Source organism: Grampus griseus (assembly GCF_964374135.1).
Source record: "Grampus griseus genome assembly, chromosome: 13".
Taxonomy (NCBI): domain Eukaryota; kingdom Metazoa; phylum Chordata; class Mammalia; order Artiodactyla; family Delphinidae; genus Grampus; species Grampus griseus.
Genome location: NC_139007.1, coordinates 86,836,920 through 86,853,850, shown reverse-complemented (window position 1 = coordinate 86,853,850; position 16,931 = coordinate 86,836,920). Strand labels below are relative to the sequence as shown.

The following is a 16,931-nucleotide window of genomic DNA, read 5'->3' as shown; positions in this document are numbered from 1 at the left end:
GCCCATGCTGCGCAGGCCCCGCTGCCCCAGAGCCTCAGAGACTTCAGAATCGCTCACCGAGCTGCAGTTAAGATCTCTAGTCCCCAGGATCAGGAGTGTAAACACTGCAGTGTACACGGAGTGCAGACTGCTAAAATCTTAGTGCAGTGTGGTCTCAACTCTCACAGACCAAAGACGCCAGGAACATGGGTGTGCAAGCTGTTAGAACGGTTGCTCATTTGAGAGTGCACAAGATCACACGCTAACCACAGGTCTGCAGCGATCTCTGGGATCTGGGTGAAGGTAAGGCGAGACTGAAGCAGCATTCGAGAGACACACGTCTCACAGGCACTAAACGCCGGGCCCCGGGTCTGCGTCGCTCCACAGCTCATCCTCATCAGATCTGCTGGCAGCTGAAGCCTCGTTTAAACAACTTTATTTCAACTCCAAGCACTGATCCAAAACGGGGCCTCCGAGTCACGCGGGGCTTTCCCTGGACAGGACTCAGTTCCCTTCTAGACCTGCGGAGCCCAAATCCCTGAGGGATGCTTACCACTCTGCTGGCTGTAAACACCACAGGCAGCCTAAGGACGGTCCTTGTCAAGAAGCACCCTCTCCGGCACCCACCGCACCGAGAGCCACTTCGTCTCAAGCCCACTGGCCATGTCCGGTGAGGGTCTCTGCTTCCCCACCTCTCCCACCCGAGCTCCCAGGCGGCTAGGTCTTTAGAACAATCTCTCCACACCTGGTGCTCAGTGCAGCGTGCGCTCAATAAAGCGTTAACGTATTAACAGTGAGGAGTTATTAACTAAAAATGTGGAGAACAGAATAATGCGATACGGTCTCGCACAGAATTATACGAATGAATTATAAAGACAGCAAAAGCAGCAAAGAAGTGATCAAGAACAACTGTTTCAATCACAATGTTTAAAAAACAGAAGAACATGAAAAATATGTCTGTTTAGGGGTGAAAGAAAAATCCACATTCGCTTCCTTCTGAATTTTGAATGCTTCTGAAGGGTACCTTGTGAGCTAATAAATGGGTATTATATACTTTTCTGCATCAACATTGACATCCACAAATTTAGAAATATAAAAAGAAAGGGAGAGATACAAACGTTCTCAGTCTCTCCTTTCTCTGTGACAGAAATCTATCGACAGACGGATCAGAAATAAACCTTCCCAATCCCTTCTTTCTTTCTGCTTCACAGTAATAATAGAAAACAAAGATACCTTTACAGGTATATCCTGAATAACCTAAACAGGGGCCACTCACGTGGCAGATAAAACAGAGTTCTGGGACCTCGGGCAGAACCCAGAAACGGAGGCGAGTAACGTTCACAATGTAACTGACAGCTTCTTGGAGATCCAAGGCCCCTCCTCAGTAAGAGCACAGTCACCTCACAGGCAGTAACAAACGTGTAAAACTGTGGCTTAAAACAAAAACCTTAAAATTTTATCCCCTTCCACAACAGGGATTCTACAAATGCTCTATTTCTGGCTTCAGTACCGGAGCACACCTCTCCTCACTTGAGAGCTACAATGGATCCGCAGTGCCTCTGAAGGCGGAGATAAATCTTCCGAAGTAACCCTACCACACAGACGAGTGCTTCCTCCAGAGGCTTTAATGCTTTTTAGAAATATTTCATACTTTTGCCTTAAAGATACGTACCACGTTCATATGGTGCAAAATTCAAAAGGCACAAAAAGGACCCGGTGAACCGCACCCTTCCCCACCCGGCCCCTGCCTAGTCCTGCCCCACCCAGAAGCAAATCTTCAGAGTCTATTTTGTGCGTATATAATTACACCTCCCGATACTCATGTTCTTCCTTCTCCTGGCTTGCACAAGCGTTAGAATACCATTTGGGGTTACCAAACAGAATATGCAACAACCAGTCAAATGTCCAACGTTTGGGACGCACTTAAAATAGATGACTCTGAGCAAAGCCTGAGAACGTTTTTCAGGACACTTCTGGTGTCACTGCACAGCATGTCTACACATCCAGGCCTGCTTCTGCCTCTGGGCAGCTGGGTGGACGACGGCCTGGGGCGTCTCTTGGCCGCCCGCTTGCAAACAGAGGGCGGGGGACTCACGCGTTTAAGGAGTGCTGACCAGCGCTTCCGTGTCCCAGGCGCCGCGCGGACGCCAGAGGTCTGCGGTGAGAAAGTAAGCTCATGTCCTGGCCCCCAGAGAGCTTCCGTTCGCTTACGTTTTAGCGAACCAGTACAACAGGGAAGAAACTGTTTTCGGTACATACCAGGTAAAAGAGGAAACGTATTTGTCTCTCTGTTTGCTCCATTCTTTTACAGTGTGAAAGTAACCAACACGTGAAAACATTAAGGAATCCTTTTCAGGAATAAAATAACAACAGAAACCTGTCTTAGACTCTACTTACGTATTATATCAAAATAGGTACTAAATATCCCTTGTTTCCATTTTTCTTTAAAAGAATAAAAAACTAAAACTCCAAGTTTGGTTAATATCCAATGAAAACCTGTATGATCAGGTTGGAGAAAATTCAACAAACTGATAAGATGCCGAAAGGCTGAGTCAACTTTACATACAAGAAAGTTTTGATTGTTACATCGACATGTAAAAAACGACACTTGAAATATAAAAACAGACAAAGGAAGTATTTCCCTGTACTATTTAAGGTGATAGATGCTAATGCACAAAATCTGAGAAACAAGTTCCAAGTAGGAAGGTCCAGCTGCGCCAACCAGATATGATCTCAAGCAGGAGGGCAGGCCGAGGCCAGGACGCCCTAACCCTGCTCACGATGGCAGCGAGCGCCTCGCGAGAACGATACAGACACGAGCGGCACTAAGTGGGTGGCGGCCTCTTCCTTCTCAGCCTCCTGGCGTCACCGGACACGGGGCCCCGATCGGCGCTCCCTCCCCCACCCACCACCCCCATTTCTCCTTCTGTCCTCCTCCCCCACCCCCATCCGCACCTCCTCCCCCCCGTGTCTCCCCCTCTTCCTCCTGGGGGCGCACAGGGTCGAAGGACAGGAAAGCAGCTCTCTCCCTCCTTCAGTCCAAGTTCCCACTTAAAACTTAGCCTGAACAAAGACACCGCACATTTCTGCAAAATAAGCTGCTATTAAATGAAATGAATCCTGGATACGGAAGAGTTAACTAGATAGAGGTAAAATGAAAGTACCTTAAACTCTTAAGAAAAGTTATTTATATTAATTGAAAAGCCAACACATCCAGCATCTGGTCAGTTACCGCTGTTCTGCCCGCGAGGTTGTTAGTGCTCGAGATGAGACAGTAGCAGGAAGCGCGCCAGCCGTAGCAGGCAAAGCGACCCCTTCTCCCTGGGGCGCGCACACCCGCGCGGGACCCGGGTGAAGGCAGCAGCGGCGGACAGAGGCCATGCAGACGCATGCAGGGGAGAGAAGGAGAGGGTGAGCTGCAGGGAGGCGACTGTCCAGGGGGAAAGGCACGTCCCGCCCCAGCCCTGGGCTGGAGGACACGGCAGCCATGCTCCGCGCGGCGTGGGCACATTGCTGAGGGGGACACTGAGTTGACAGGGAGTCCCCGAGCAGCAGGGGAGCAGCTGTCTGTCCGTGACAGGGAGACCCACCCCACTCCTTCCCTGCGGAGCACAGCCCAACCCAGAGCAAGGGACGAAAACGACTTCTACCCCCGTCCCTCCAAAAGACAGTGGAAGCACCCGCCCACATCTCAAAAGCCTCCAACGACACCTACAGGACCTCGGCCCAACCCCGAGGACACGTGCTTGGCTGACAACGTGTCCAGGGAAACAGTCGCTCGTAACAAGTCAGCATCCACGAACACAGGGAAACTAAGTCCATCTCACTCCGCGTGCTGACTGGGCTCGGTCAGCAGCGACACCTTAAGAAGACAGCGTGACCTGGCGAAGAGAACAGCTCTGGAGTGGGACAGACCCCGGCCGGCAACCGGGCCTTCCCCCATCCCCCCCACCGTCACCTGCTCACCTGCGAGTGCTGCGCGGAGCTGAACTTCAGGCACCTGCGGAGCGCTGCGGCTCTCCAGCAGGCGGCCCAGGCGCTCGGGCGCGTCAGACTCACGGGGGCCCCGGCTGCCCAGCTATTCGGACCACGAGTCTCTCTGGAAGCCACCTGAGTCACCTGTGTACCTACTGCGCGGCCTAAAGCAGCAGCCCGGTAAACGCTGGCTGAAGTGGCAGAGGGCCGTGAGGGAAGCCGTGTTCTAACAAGCGTCTGGTAGATGCTGCCGCCAGCACTGGGCAACCAGCAGGGCACAGCTAGCGTTTATCTCGGATCCATCAGTTTCTTACACCGACAAAAAATTTCTCTCTGTTTTATTACCCGGGAGGCCGTAAGGATGAAGCAAGCAGTCAGAACGCCAATTCCCACTAGAATCTACGTTCCCACGGCCAGGCTTAATCCGCTTTGCTGGTGTGCTCCTATCTCCAAGGTCCACAACAGTGTCTGACACACAGTAAGCAGTCAGTAAGTACTTGTCAAAGAAATAAATGGATGAATTCTCATCCTGTCTCTGCTGCCCACCAAGTCAACTTTCCACTATTCATTTGAAAATCATCCTACGTCAGGTGCTATTCATCCACTCTCTCTGGGTTAATACTCCTATTTTCAAAAATTTCAGTTTGGGAGAAAACAATCATTAGCTTCTAGCACGTAATGCAAAATCTTGAATGGCAGACCCAATGCCCAAAGATGATCCTAAAAACTTCTAAGTTCAAAAACAGATGGCTGTCTTCCAGTCGCCGTTCACTGCCTCGGACCACTGAGCACCAAACCCTCACCACTAATCACGTCTGCAAACCACTGTGAGAAAACCAAAGTTTCATGAACTTTTCAGCTGGAGAACTGAGAGGCAAGGCAACACTCACATCTTCCTCATAAACAGCTAATCAATTTAAAAAAACCTTCAAACATAATTAAGCATAAAAACCACTACCTGCAGCACACGGCCACGGACTACTAATTATGGAGTATCAGTCAAAACAACAGCATTTTCCCTGTACCAATATAACACAACCCAGTTGTGCCATGGAGACCCCTGGACCACAAGTGCCACATCTAATCATTAGTTATAATCTTGTAAACAAAAATAAATACTCAGGAATCAAGGAGAAAAACATAATTGCCGCCCAAGGAAACACAGATTATCTACATAACCAGTCTGTTTTTAGCTCACTTTTTCTATAATTACTTACTGAGCTCTATTTAAAAAGCAGTTCTGGGTGGGAGGGACAATGCTCTGTTCTTCACAGCATTTTACAATAAAGGTCACATACCATCATTTTAACCAAATAAATAAGAAATGATACAGTTCAGCTGAACAGTAAACAAACGTGTCACACATATATTAAATATGCGTACAAATACGTACACTACATACGACGCGCGCGTATAAAACATTTCCTTAAGAATGTCAATGTATCTCTCTACCTGATGGCTAAGTCATAACAACAGCTTTAGCTTAAGAGAGGAGAGCTCAACAAACGAAATATTTAGAAGGCTAACGTGAACACAAACTTAGTCTATTATAATTTTAAAACTAAGCAAATGTCGCTCCTCTTACAGGTGGACTTCTTAGGTGTAATTAAATTTACAAATATTCTTTTGACACTGTTCATACATGAAGCAACAGTGTGATAAATACACACACACCTGCCTCCATGACGTCTGTCCTAAGAGGACTACATTTCAGCTTCTCATTTTTAGTAGTTAAGTATTTTACAGGGTTATTTTGGAAAAAAAATTTAAAAGGGAGTAAATCATTTAAACTTCTTAAATTCTCTATATTCACTAAAATTTTGTTTTTCAGTATTTATTTCTGTGCAGGTGAAGTTTATTTTTAATGCATATACATATTTTAATGCATATACATATAGATATACATATCCTATAACCTTAATTAAGGGTTTTTGTTTTTTTAATGAATACCATCTTATGATGGTTACTTTTTTAAATAAATGATCTTAAAAAGGTTGTCAGTCAAAAGAAAGACCGATTAAAATAACATTCATTAAAAAGAACAACATGTAAAGCTGAGAATGTACACTGGTAACACCTCTCACCTGGGCTCAGCTCTACGAGGTAGGGCAGTTTCTCCGGTGGGAGTGCAGCGCCGTAGCCAGACCCATCAACTCGCTCCTTCCCGTGCAGCGGCTTCCCATCCATGTGCTTCTGGCTTTTCTTTGGGATGTAGTCTGGTGGCCTCCTCTTCAGCTGAAAGACTAAAATCCCTAGAACAGTAACACTGTAAATTAGCAACCAGACTCAAGTGAGTGTAGACGGCCAGCTGACTGGCAATCAACTGTTCAAAGATTTATCAAGAAAATGTAATTTAATAACATCTCCCAGGGAATAATTAAGCAAAAGCTCTACCCAATTTACACTTTCCCTCAACAGAGGAAATACTACTCTCTTGACATGTTCTTGAAAACTCTAGCAAGCAATTTCCAAAAATTATTTTAAATTAACCCCCTCCCAAGCATATCACATGCATGAAAGACAACACTCCAGTTTCAGAATAAATGAATGTTTCTACTGGTAAAGAACCCTATGATCAATAAATACACTCATACACACATGTAATAGCACATGCGCACACAACTACACATACATTCTTAGTTAACCTGATCTTATTTAATTCAACCGAATTAACTCAGAATTCAAAGCAATCTGACTTTAATAAAGTTTAGCTTTATACTGTCGAGAAAAGGTACTAAGCAAGTGTATGTTTAAAACTCGCGGTCTACACTCAGATGTGACTGGCAGTCAGTTTTTATGTCTTTATTAATGCAAAGGCCCTCCACAGAGCGACAGGTAGCTTAAGATGTGTATCTGAAAGCAAGAAAACTCTATTTCATAAAAAACATACCTTTAAACCCTCACTGCTTTGACGTAATTAGGAGAAATCGTTTCGATAGTGAAAAGTCTGGATTCATTATATGAAATGACTAAATTACTAGACGGTATTTAGGGTTGAAGGCTATTTTCCCTATCACAACAAATCTGTCCAAACATCACCAGTCCATCTGGTCGGCAGGGAAAGGATCCCGCTGCTGACAGACACCCACCTCCCACGTCCTGACACGGGGCTGAAGTCCAGCTTCTTCAGGACACGGTGCTCCTGCTGCCACAAAACGGTCTGTGCCAGGTCTCCCACTAGACCCACCAGCAGAGAGCGGCCCTCAGGATGCGGGGACCCCCTAGGAACCACCCAGCAAGTCCAAGAAGGGGGCAGAAACCTGCACAGCAAACAGCCCTCAAAAGACTGCCACGCGCACCTTCCTACACCTTCCAGTAAGTTAAACGACTAATATTTCAAGTCGGAGTGTGACGCATCACAGAGGTAAGTCTTGGACAAGTAAGATTACTCCTCACCTCTGTCATTCGGCCACTCCCTGAAGATCTGTAGAGGACACTCGTCGTCATCAAGGATGATTTCTTCAGCAGCTGTCTCATCAGAGTGCTGGGCCCCAGGAGGAAGCACCACCTGGGAGGGAAGAACAACGAGCTGTGACTACACCCGAAAAGTGAATTAGCAGGTATGTAAAAGAAAGAATGTATTGTTTTTGAGGAAATAAAAAAGTCACTGTAGATAGAACTGAATTGGTCAAACACAATGAACAATTCTCAAGAACACTGACAGAAGTGACGGAAAATAGTTTCCAATTGAAAGCCTGGCCAGCCAGCCGGACCGTCTTCCTTCCCCTGCTTCTCTGCGCTGCGCCCGGCTCCCCGGCCCATACTAGCCTGAGTCTGCTTTCTGACAAACTCTCTTTTGGAAAGACTGCACGCGACAGTCAACCTGTGCGTAGTGCCTTCGGGAAAGGGGACTGCAGGACCCATCTTTCATAACCAAACGTTTTAGTGTGGAGTTTCATCTAACAGGTAACCTTTTAGGGTGTAACCATCACATAACCACACAAGAGATTAGCTTTCTTTTTCTTGTAGAAAATTCGTTTTTATGATTAAATTTTAATCAGATCATTTAGACGTATTACTGGGCCGTTCATTCAACAAATGCTTTAAGATACTGCATTCACCACACTCAAAAATCTGTAACACTGGATTACTCTTTATTCTATGTTTTACAGCAAACGACTTTTCTCAATCATTCGAGAAAACTCTCTGTAACTCAGAGAACAGAACAAGCGGCCGCAGGGCTCTGTCTCCGACCCCCCGCTGACTTCTGCCCCACCGCTCGCACCAACTGAAACACGGTTACAGAAAACAGGAGAAGCCAGGCACTGGCACCTGAGAATTATTTTCAGCCTGGAGTTCCTGTAATAACGTCACCCTAACAGACCTCACTCCCAATTAGATCATCGTGTGCATAGACCAGATGGGTTAGACTTCCACAGAACTGTAAAACTTTGCTCCGCACTGCTGCAAATTACCCCAAAAAGACAAGTTTATTACAACACACCCTTATGCTAAAGTAACCAACCTTTCCTCACAGCGTCTTGTATTACATGTAGTACAGTGGGCTTGGAACACACACTGCTTCAGGACCTGACCCTCACTCATCTCTTTAAGTCGCAGTCTTTGTCACGTATCCTCATAGATCCAGTCACACAGAACTTCTCCGAATTCTCGACTGGGCCACGAAACCTCATGCTTCCACGATCCCTTGTGCCTCAAAGGCCCGTCCCCAGCTTTCGGGTCTAGCTAGCGTGCCCTCTCACCTCCCAGCCCAAGTACAACTCCTCCAGGGAGCCTGCTCTGACCTCCGTTCTAATTTCGAGCTCCTTGCCTGCACTTCTTTCTCGGACTCTCTGTCTCCCTGTACTGTAACCTCTTGAAGGCAGCTCTTATTCTTGCATCCCAGCACAGTATCTAACCAATAAGAGGAACCTACATGTTTACTGACTAATTCACTGAGTAGGTATAACAGATGAATGAATGAATATGAAAGGGCTACATACTACATGATGGATGAGACGGCAAGGAAACAAAGGACTTCCATCTCAAGGCTAAAACAATAATCAACTCCTAATTTATCCTCCTGAAGCTTGCGAAAGAAAATGCGCAAGAACAGAGAGGAATAAAAACCAAAACTAGGCGACCCTCAGAAGAAATCATCAAGTGATCTCAAAAGGGACCCTCAGGAAAAGCCCAATAACTTCATGCCCTGGTTAAGGTGTTCTTTCACTTTCTGATTTTCATCAGTAAAAACACGGCAGAAATTAAAGAAAGGAAAAAACTGTTATAAAGTTCACTACCACACACCCTATCAAATGCACCTTTATGGAACTGAGAATTATTTAATGGATTTATATACACTTAAAAGTTAACGCTGCCCTGGCGAGCGCTTGAGCAATCCCAAGTGTTCGGCAGCGGTAGCTAAGCTCCTGCCCTTGCGCTCACAGCCTGACAGGGACCCAGCTGGAGAAGGGCCAGCCCTCTGTTTAGCAATGCAGACCCTATTTACACCGCTGTCTTACTGGTTTTATCCTAAGAACACTTTTTACAGCAGTTATTAACCAAAACTATGAGGAACGTGTATCAAAATCTACCATTAATCCATGGACACAATTATTCTTTAGGTGTAAATATATTTTCCATACATACACTAATGCTTGCTCCATCCTGCTATTTCTCCCAAGCAGGAAAGCAACGGAGCCATCATGACAACAGGGTCCCCCTGTCTCAAACTCACCTGCAGGAGGAAAACGCCCAGCGTGGCCTGAATCTCAGGTTCTTTCCCTTTGGAGAGAATGCGTGATTATCCCGATGACCTATCCTCCCAACCTCGCCCTCCCAGCCCCTCCCTCCCCAAAGTAAGGCGGGTTTTCAGTCTCTTTCTAATAAGACCAAAAGAAAGAAAAGGCGCAGCAAAAAGCAAATACTCACGAGCATCCATCTACCTTCCTCCACCCCACAGTGAAATGAGCTCTGCTGTCCTTCCTTCTGATTCTACATAACACAGGCTCAACGCAAAAAACTCAAATACAGAAAAGCATAAGGAGGAGGGGACAAAAATCTGTGAGACAATAAGTGTATTTTCCTGATCATGCTTTCTATAATTATGCTTTTTTTTTTTACATAAGAAGGTGCATGGCTTGATCACATGTAACATTTTAAAGTCTCCTGTTCCTCTCCCTCCCCTCATGTAGGCAGTTAAGCTGGTGTGTATTCTTCCTATGCATGTACCTTTCTTGGTGCTCACGTATACATACACACAGAATTTTGTTGTTTGGTTTTATTGTATGGTGACTGTTTTTCCAAAACTAGGGTATTGTTTAAAATGTAAGTACGTCTGAGTCAACTGGTATTGGCCTAACTCAAAATGTTTCATAATGACAAGGTATTCAAAGTATTCCTTAAGCGATGAGTATTCAGTTTATTGCTATAACACACGACACGGGAAAAACGTTTTTACAGAAATACACTCAGGAATTTACTGACTATTTGTTTATTTTGACGTTAAAACTAATATTTACCACCGTACTTCTAAAGAATATTTTCCATCTCAGACATCACCTCCACTCTGAAACAGGTGCCGCAGAGGATGGCTACACAGCGACCCCCAGACGCTCCTTCCCCGTCGCTGGGGACGCCCTTCTGCTGTGCTAGAGCCCGTTCTGCGACACCCTGTTTTTCTCTTTCTTGGCCTACACCACGATTTTGCTGGAGAATGTCCTCCAGCACCTTACTGAGAGAGGCTGCGTGGGTGGTAGATTTTTGCCGTGTGTGTCTTAAAACGTCTTTATTCCAGCCGCCCGGCGCCTGACCGAGGGTATGGCTAGAAGTTGGTTCCCTCTGCATCAGGAAGTGCCGCTCCCCTGAATTCCAGAGTCCACGGCTACTGCTGAAGTGACTGCTGCAACTGTGCCCCCCAACCCTTTATACAAGCCCTGAACCTGCTTCTTTGCGATCATTACCCTCTCTTTTTCTCTAGTTTCCTGCACTTTCACTACACCCTGGTTTGGGCCTTTTTCAAAGCAACTGTCCCATTAGTTAGTGGGCCTTTTCAACCTAGAGACTCAAATCCTTCAGTCCTGGGAGATGGTCTAGCATTGCTTCTTTGGTAACGTCTATCTCTCCATTTCCTGTTGCTTTTTCTACCTGGTCCTCCTTGGGCTAAATGTTAAGATATTCTGCACCGATAATCTAAATTCCGGAGCCCCTCTCTTTTTGTCCTCCGGCAGATTTCCTCCACTTGCTCTTTCATCCCTCCACTGACATTCTGCCCCCACCCCTCATTTACCTGGGCTTTTCAATCCCTAGGAGCCCCCGCACGCTTCTCCTCACTGTGCTCCGGATGCACCATCCGCCGAGTCTCTTAGCTCTCCCACACTCCATCTGCTTTGTCTCTTGGATCTCCAGATTCTCTGATCTGTCTGTGTCGGTCTGTCTTTCATTTTAAAGGCATTTGCAAATGTCTACTGAGTCTGGGCCGTCCACTCACACTGACAACGAGTCACAGGAAAGCTGACGGTAACGGCGAGGACGGCTGCTGGACCAGACGTCCAAAGGTCAGTTTCCATACAGATCTTTCTTCTCTGACCAGAAAGTGCCTTCTGGGAGGAATCCTTCAATCTTCTGGGTACAGCCTTCCCCTCCATCCTCCTGCTTGTGGTAAAGACCCTGCTATGCCAGTCACCCCCAAAGCCAAGGCCTCCTCCCCCAGCGGTTTTACTCTGGCCTTCGGATGGAGAGACGACGCAGTAGCTGGATGGGAAGGCAGTCTGCTGGAGGCTACTACTGCTTATAAAAACTTTCCACCCAATTTGTTTTCAGCCCAATTTTCAATGCTGCCTCAGAACGTGCCAGAGCCCCTCATGCCGGAGTCCGCTAGGCGCTGGGAGACAGGCAGCTGCGCGCTTCCCCTCGGCTGCCCCCTCTGCAGGTCCAGCAACTTAGATACAACCCACCCACTTCTTCAGACTCTCATCTACAACTGCTCTGCTGGCCCCTTCGCTCACTCTCTTTGTTCTCGTGCACTCCCACAGGGCTTTATCCTTTATTGTCATCTCAGTGGAATCAAAACATCTGTTTTCTCATCTATTTTCAAATGAAAATTGAACTTTATTCATAAAATTACACATCTACCAAATGGTTTTTCCAACCGAATATAAAGTCTCAGCTTTTCAGCAAAAAGAAAAAAGCCATAAAACTCAAGCAAGGCCTTTTATTTAATTCTCTCTGTAGCAACACTAGAAACCACTGCTGAGAGCTTACAGAAGACCACTCACTCTGTCCACAGCCTGGAAAACTGAACACTGTTAGCATTCGGATTCATGTGCAGAGTTAATGCAAACCCAGTCACAACTCCAGCAGGTTTTATGTCGAAATTGATAAGTTGATTCTAAAATTTATTTGTAAATGCAAATAACCTAGAATAACCAAAGCAATTTTTTAAAAGCAAAAGGAGAAAGCAAAACTGGGACTTTATATGATTTTAAGACTCACCATAAATCCACAGTAATCAAAACAGTTTGGTGTTGGTGAAAAGATATAAGATATACAAATGAAACAGAAGATTCCAGAAATAGAACCAAACATATATGGCCAACTGATTTTCAACAAGGTGCCAATGCACTCAGTGGGAGAAAATAAAGTCTTTTTTTCTGTATCTGTACAGAAGAAAATGAGCATCGACCCTAATCTCACACCATACACAAATGTCACCTTGAAATGGAACACACAGACCCAAATGTTAAGACCTAAAACTATGAAACTTCTAAAATAAAATATAGGTACAAGTGTCTGCAGCCTTGGAGGAAGCGAATTCTCATACAGAAAGTACAGAGCACTAAGAAGTTAACAAGCTGGACTTAACAAAATAATAAATTGTTCCTCACGGAAAGATACCATCTTAAAAATGAAAAGCCAAGCCACAGACGGGGAAAAAAATATTCACAGTACATGTATCATACACAGGACTTGACATGTATACAGATAATCAGGAAAACTCAAATTTCCTCCACAATGAGATACAACTACACCCATCAGAATGTCTAATAGTTTAAATGACTGACCAAACCAAGCATGGGTGAGGGGCAGAGCAATGGCATCTCATACATGACTGTGGGGATGCAAATGGCATACTCAGGTGGGAAAGAGTTTCTTTAACAGTTACACATATGCCTCCTACGGAGCCGTTCACTTGAGTATTTACTCAAGAAAAAAAGTACTTCTGTGAGAAGACTTGCACATGTATGCTCACAGCAGTTTTACTGTAAGAGCCCAAAACTGAAAACTGGAAACAAGGCAAATTCTAACAGGTGAATGGATGAACAAAGTGTGACGTGTCCATACAATGAAACACAAAAATACCACGAGGCACAAGGAAACTCCTGAAGGTGAAGGAAACGTTCACTGTGCTGCAGGCCCAAGCCGATGGTGTTATAAACTTTAAATACATGTAATACCTTGTACTTTAATTATTTCTCAATAATCTTGGCGAGGGCAAGAACTAAAACAAGTAACCACACTTCCATTATTTAATAATCAATTGCTAAGATGAGAGAAAGAAGGATATCTTCTTAAAAAAATCTACTTCCAATGAGATTTTGACAGAGAAATAATGGGTATAAAGAAGTTATTACATACTTGTGATTGACTTAAAGGTTAATAATTTTCCAAAAAGTTTGTCTTAGAAGAGAAAATCTGCTTGATTTTACTTAGCGTCACCAATTCAACTCTGAGGCATAAAATTTCACTGTATTTCTTGAGTACTGGGGTCAAAGATACACCCTTTATCTCCAAGAAATTACGGATGACTACTAAACCTATCAGCCAAATGTCGGTTGATGATGAACAGCAAACCAAGATTTATTTAAAGTTGGGTCGTTATGATACATCTTAGTAAAAACCCTAAGAAAAAAATCATTAAAGCAGATTTTACTAAAATAAAATTGTCACCTATAGATATGCAAAATAAAAACTGGAAGGATATACATCAAAATGTTAATGGCGCTTATCCTTTGGTATTAGAACTACAGAGGACTTTCTTCCATTTGCCTTTTTATACTTTTCTTAGTTTACAGCAGGAACACAGATTACTTTTGTAATGGAAAGGAGAATGTTGTTTCTTATATACATTTACACATGGTTTCGGTTTACCAGATTCTAAGTGATACAGTGTGGAGAAATTCAGCCTAAGTTTAACTTCATTTAAAGAATATCTTTCCATTTAAATGCAAAGTTCTAGCACGTGTAATATGGGGAAGTACCGACGTGGCAGGTACTCACGCGGGCGATGCAATAATCCTTAGGATTTTCTTTCTCCAGACCGTACTTCTCTAGAGCTTCAGCCACAGCGAAGTCTGCAGGATCTGTGGTAGACAGCAGGATCGTCTTGTAGGGAATATTTGGTTTTAAACTATCTGCATAAATTCTCAATGTTCCACCTGCAAAAAACATTGTGACATCTTTGATCACAACTTTTATTCCAATACCAGAGATCTGTATACGAATTCTATCCCCACTTCCTGGTAGGTGACACACACTGGCAGGGACATGCCGACCCAGTGATCCTGTGCTAGACAGGGCGAGTAATTCTGTGTGACTAGGCTGTTTCTGTCCTCCCTTCAAGCCCGTGCAGTTTTTATAATGACGAACTGATTTCCACTGTGGGGAAAGGACAGAAAGGGAAGAAACCCCGGAGTTTCTTCCAAGTGCTGCTCTTGCTTTGACTGCCTTCTCACTTCCTTACCTACACAGCGTTAGACATCTACTTTCCCCACTTCCGCTACTTCCTGACCAACAATCTGAAACTTAAAAACCCCAAACAATATTAATCCCACTAAATAACTCAGTTTTTTAAAAAAGTGAACCAGAAATCAGGATACTTCAGGTGCTGGAGTCCAAAGACATTTCATAAGGAACCTGTCACCAAAGCACTGGGCTCTATCTACATTTCCAGGTGCTGCAAACCAGAATGTCATTTCTAGCTGTGAACTCATTCGGGAGGGAAAAAAGTCAACTAGGGCAGAGCAATGTGGATCCTCAGCTTTTCTTTTTGTCTGTATATTTCTTTTTAATGCAATCCTACATATGCTATATTACTGACATTTTTGGTGTCATAATTTGCTTTTTACTTATGATCTAAGATTTTTAAGCCCTAAAATCTTAAGTCTAGCTGAAAGACTACTGGGGGCAGGTAGGCAACTCAGGCAAGGTGCCACATCCCCATGCTATGTGGGACCTCGGGGAGGCTTCCCGACTTCCTCTGCTCACCTTTACGTTAAAGAGCTAGATTAAACATCTGTGGATCTCTTGAAGCAAATTCTAAATCTCTATGACTCCTTTTTGCCTCTTCTGAATTCAAATGCAGTTACTCTGGCTACTGAATGTTTCTCACACCCTCTTTTTCAACAAGTCTGGCACACACTGCATTATGACAACTTGACTACAATAAAATAACACTGGTCTTTTAAGAATAATCAGCAATGACACGGGGAGGGGGAAGGGTAAGCTGGGATGAAGTGAGAGAGTGGCACGGACATATATATACTATCAAACGTAAGGTAGCTAGTGGGAAGCAGCCACATAGCACAGGGAGATCAGCTTGGTGCTTTGTGACCGCCTGGAGGGGTGGGATAGGGAGGGTGGGAGGGAGGGAGACACAAGAGGGAAGAGATATGGGAGCATATGTATATGGATAACTGATTCACTTTGTTATGAAGCAGAAACTAACACACCATTGTAAAGCAATCATACTCCAATAAAGATGTTAAAAAAAAAAAAAAAGAAGAACCAGCAAGCCCAGGCTGGTATTAGAACGCGGACCTGCTGACACAGGCCAGGGGTCAGGCTGTCTACAAACTCACAGGGATTATAAGGTCCCCCTACACCGCCCGTCCCAACGCTGAGGACACAGCATGAGCTGGTCATCGTCCTAGGCTCCAAACAGCTTGTAACCTGATTGCAGGGTCGAAATCAGGGGGAGAAAACAAACAAGACAACAACATGAAGACATAAAATATGACATCAGAAACACAAAGTGCAGGGGAGGGAAGTAAAAAATGCAGATCTTTTACAATGTGTCTGCACTTAAATGACTACTAGTTTACCACAAGTAGATACAGATCAACATATATGAAACCCATGGCACCCAATAATCAAAAACCTACAATAAACACACAAAAACTAGAAACAAAAAAACAGGTACCACTAAGAAAAATCATCAAAATACAAGGGAAGAAACAGAAAGAAGACATGAACAGAGAAGTACAAAAACTAGCAGAAAACAAGTCCTAAAATGGCAGTGAGTACACAGCTATCAATAATTACTTCAAATGTCAATGGACTAAATGCTGCAGTCAAAAAACAGGATGGATGATTGGATAAAAAACCAGAAGCCCCTATGCGCCGCTTACGAGAAACTTACTTCACAGCTAATGACCCATACAGACTGAAAGCGAGGGGAAAGAAAAAGATATTTATTTCATGCAAGCAGAAATGACAAGAAAATGGGGGTGGCAATACTCCTATCAGACAAAACAGACTTCGGAGCAAAGTCTATAACAAAAGACAAAGACGGGCATTATATAATGATAAAGGGATAAATACAGGAACACTCAGTTCATATATATGCACCCTATACATGAGCACCTAACTACATAAAGTACTAGCAGACATAAAGGGAGGAACTGACAGTAACACAACAGCAGAGAGGACCTACACTCCACCGACATCCATGGACAGATTAATAAGTAACTGACTGGATACAGTCTAATTTAAGAGGTTTTTAGTTTACAAGCATAATACCATAGTATCATCACAACAGAAATACATACCTCCCAATTTCCTAAGGAAGGGGAGATAGAAGAAAAGCTAACATTTTAAAATTCTACCATCGACTAAAATCTGTTTGTATAAATAAATATACATTTCAGTTCTAAAATTAAGGGAGGATGATTCCCCTATTCAGAAGATGAAGAAAGCGTGGCCCACGGAACACAAGGGTCCCTACCGGAACCCAGCTCCAGAGTCCGTGTCCTAGCACT

General features: G+C 44.4%; 1 protein-coding gene across 4 annotated transcripts in view; it reads right to left on the bottom strand.

Annotated features, from left to right (window-relative positions):
* The window catches only part of AFDN (afadin, adherens junction formation factor), a 140,746-nt gene that overhangs the window by 70,831 nt on the left and 52,984 nt on the right, over positions 1-16,931 (bottom strand). For all 4 annotated transcript variants that reach the window (XM_082668965.1, XM_082668967.1, XM_082668966.1 and 1 more), the window contains exons 6-8: positions 14,173-14,330; positions 7,351-7,462; positions 6,039-6,206 (exon numbers count right to left, since the gene is read on the bottom strand). In XM_082668965.1, the coding sequence (XP_082525091.1) occupies positions 6,039-6,206; positions 7,351-7,462; positions 14,173-14,330 (438 nt within the window). The remainder of the gene's footprint in view (positions 1-6,038; positions 6,207-7,350; positions 7,463-14,172; positions 14,331-16,931) is intronic.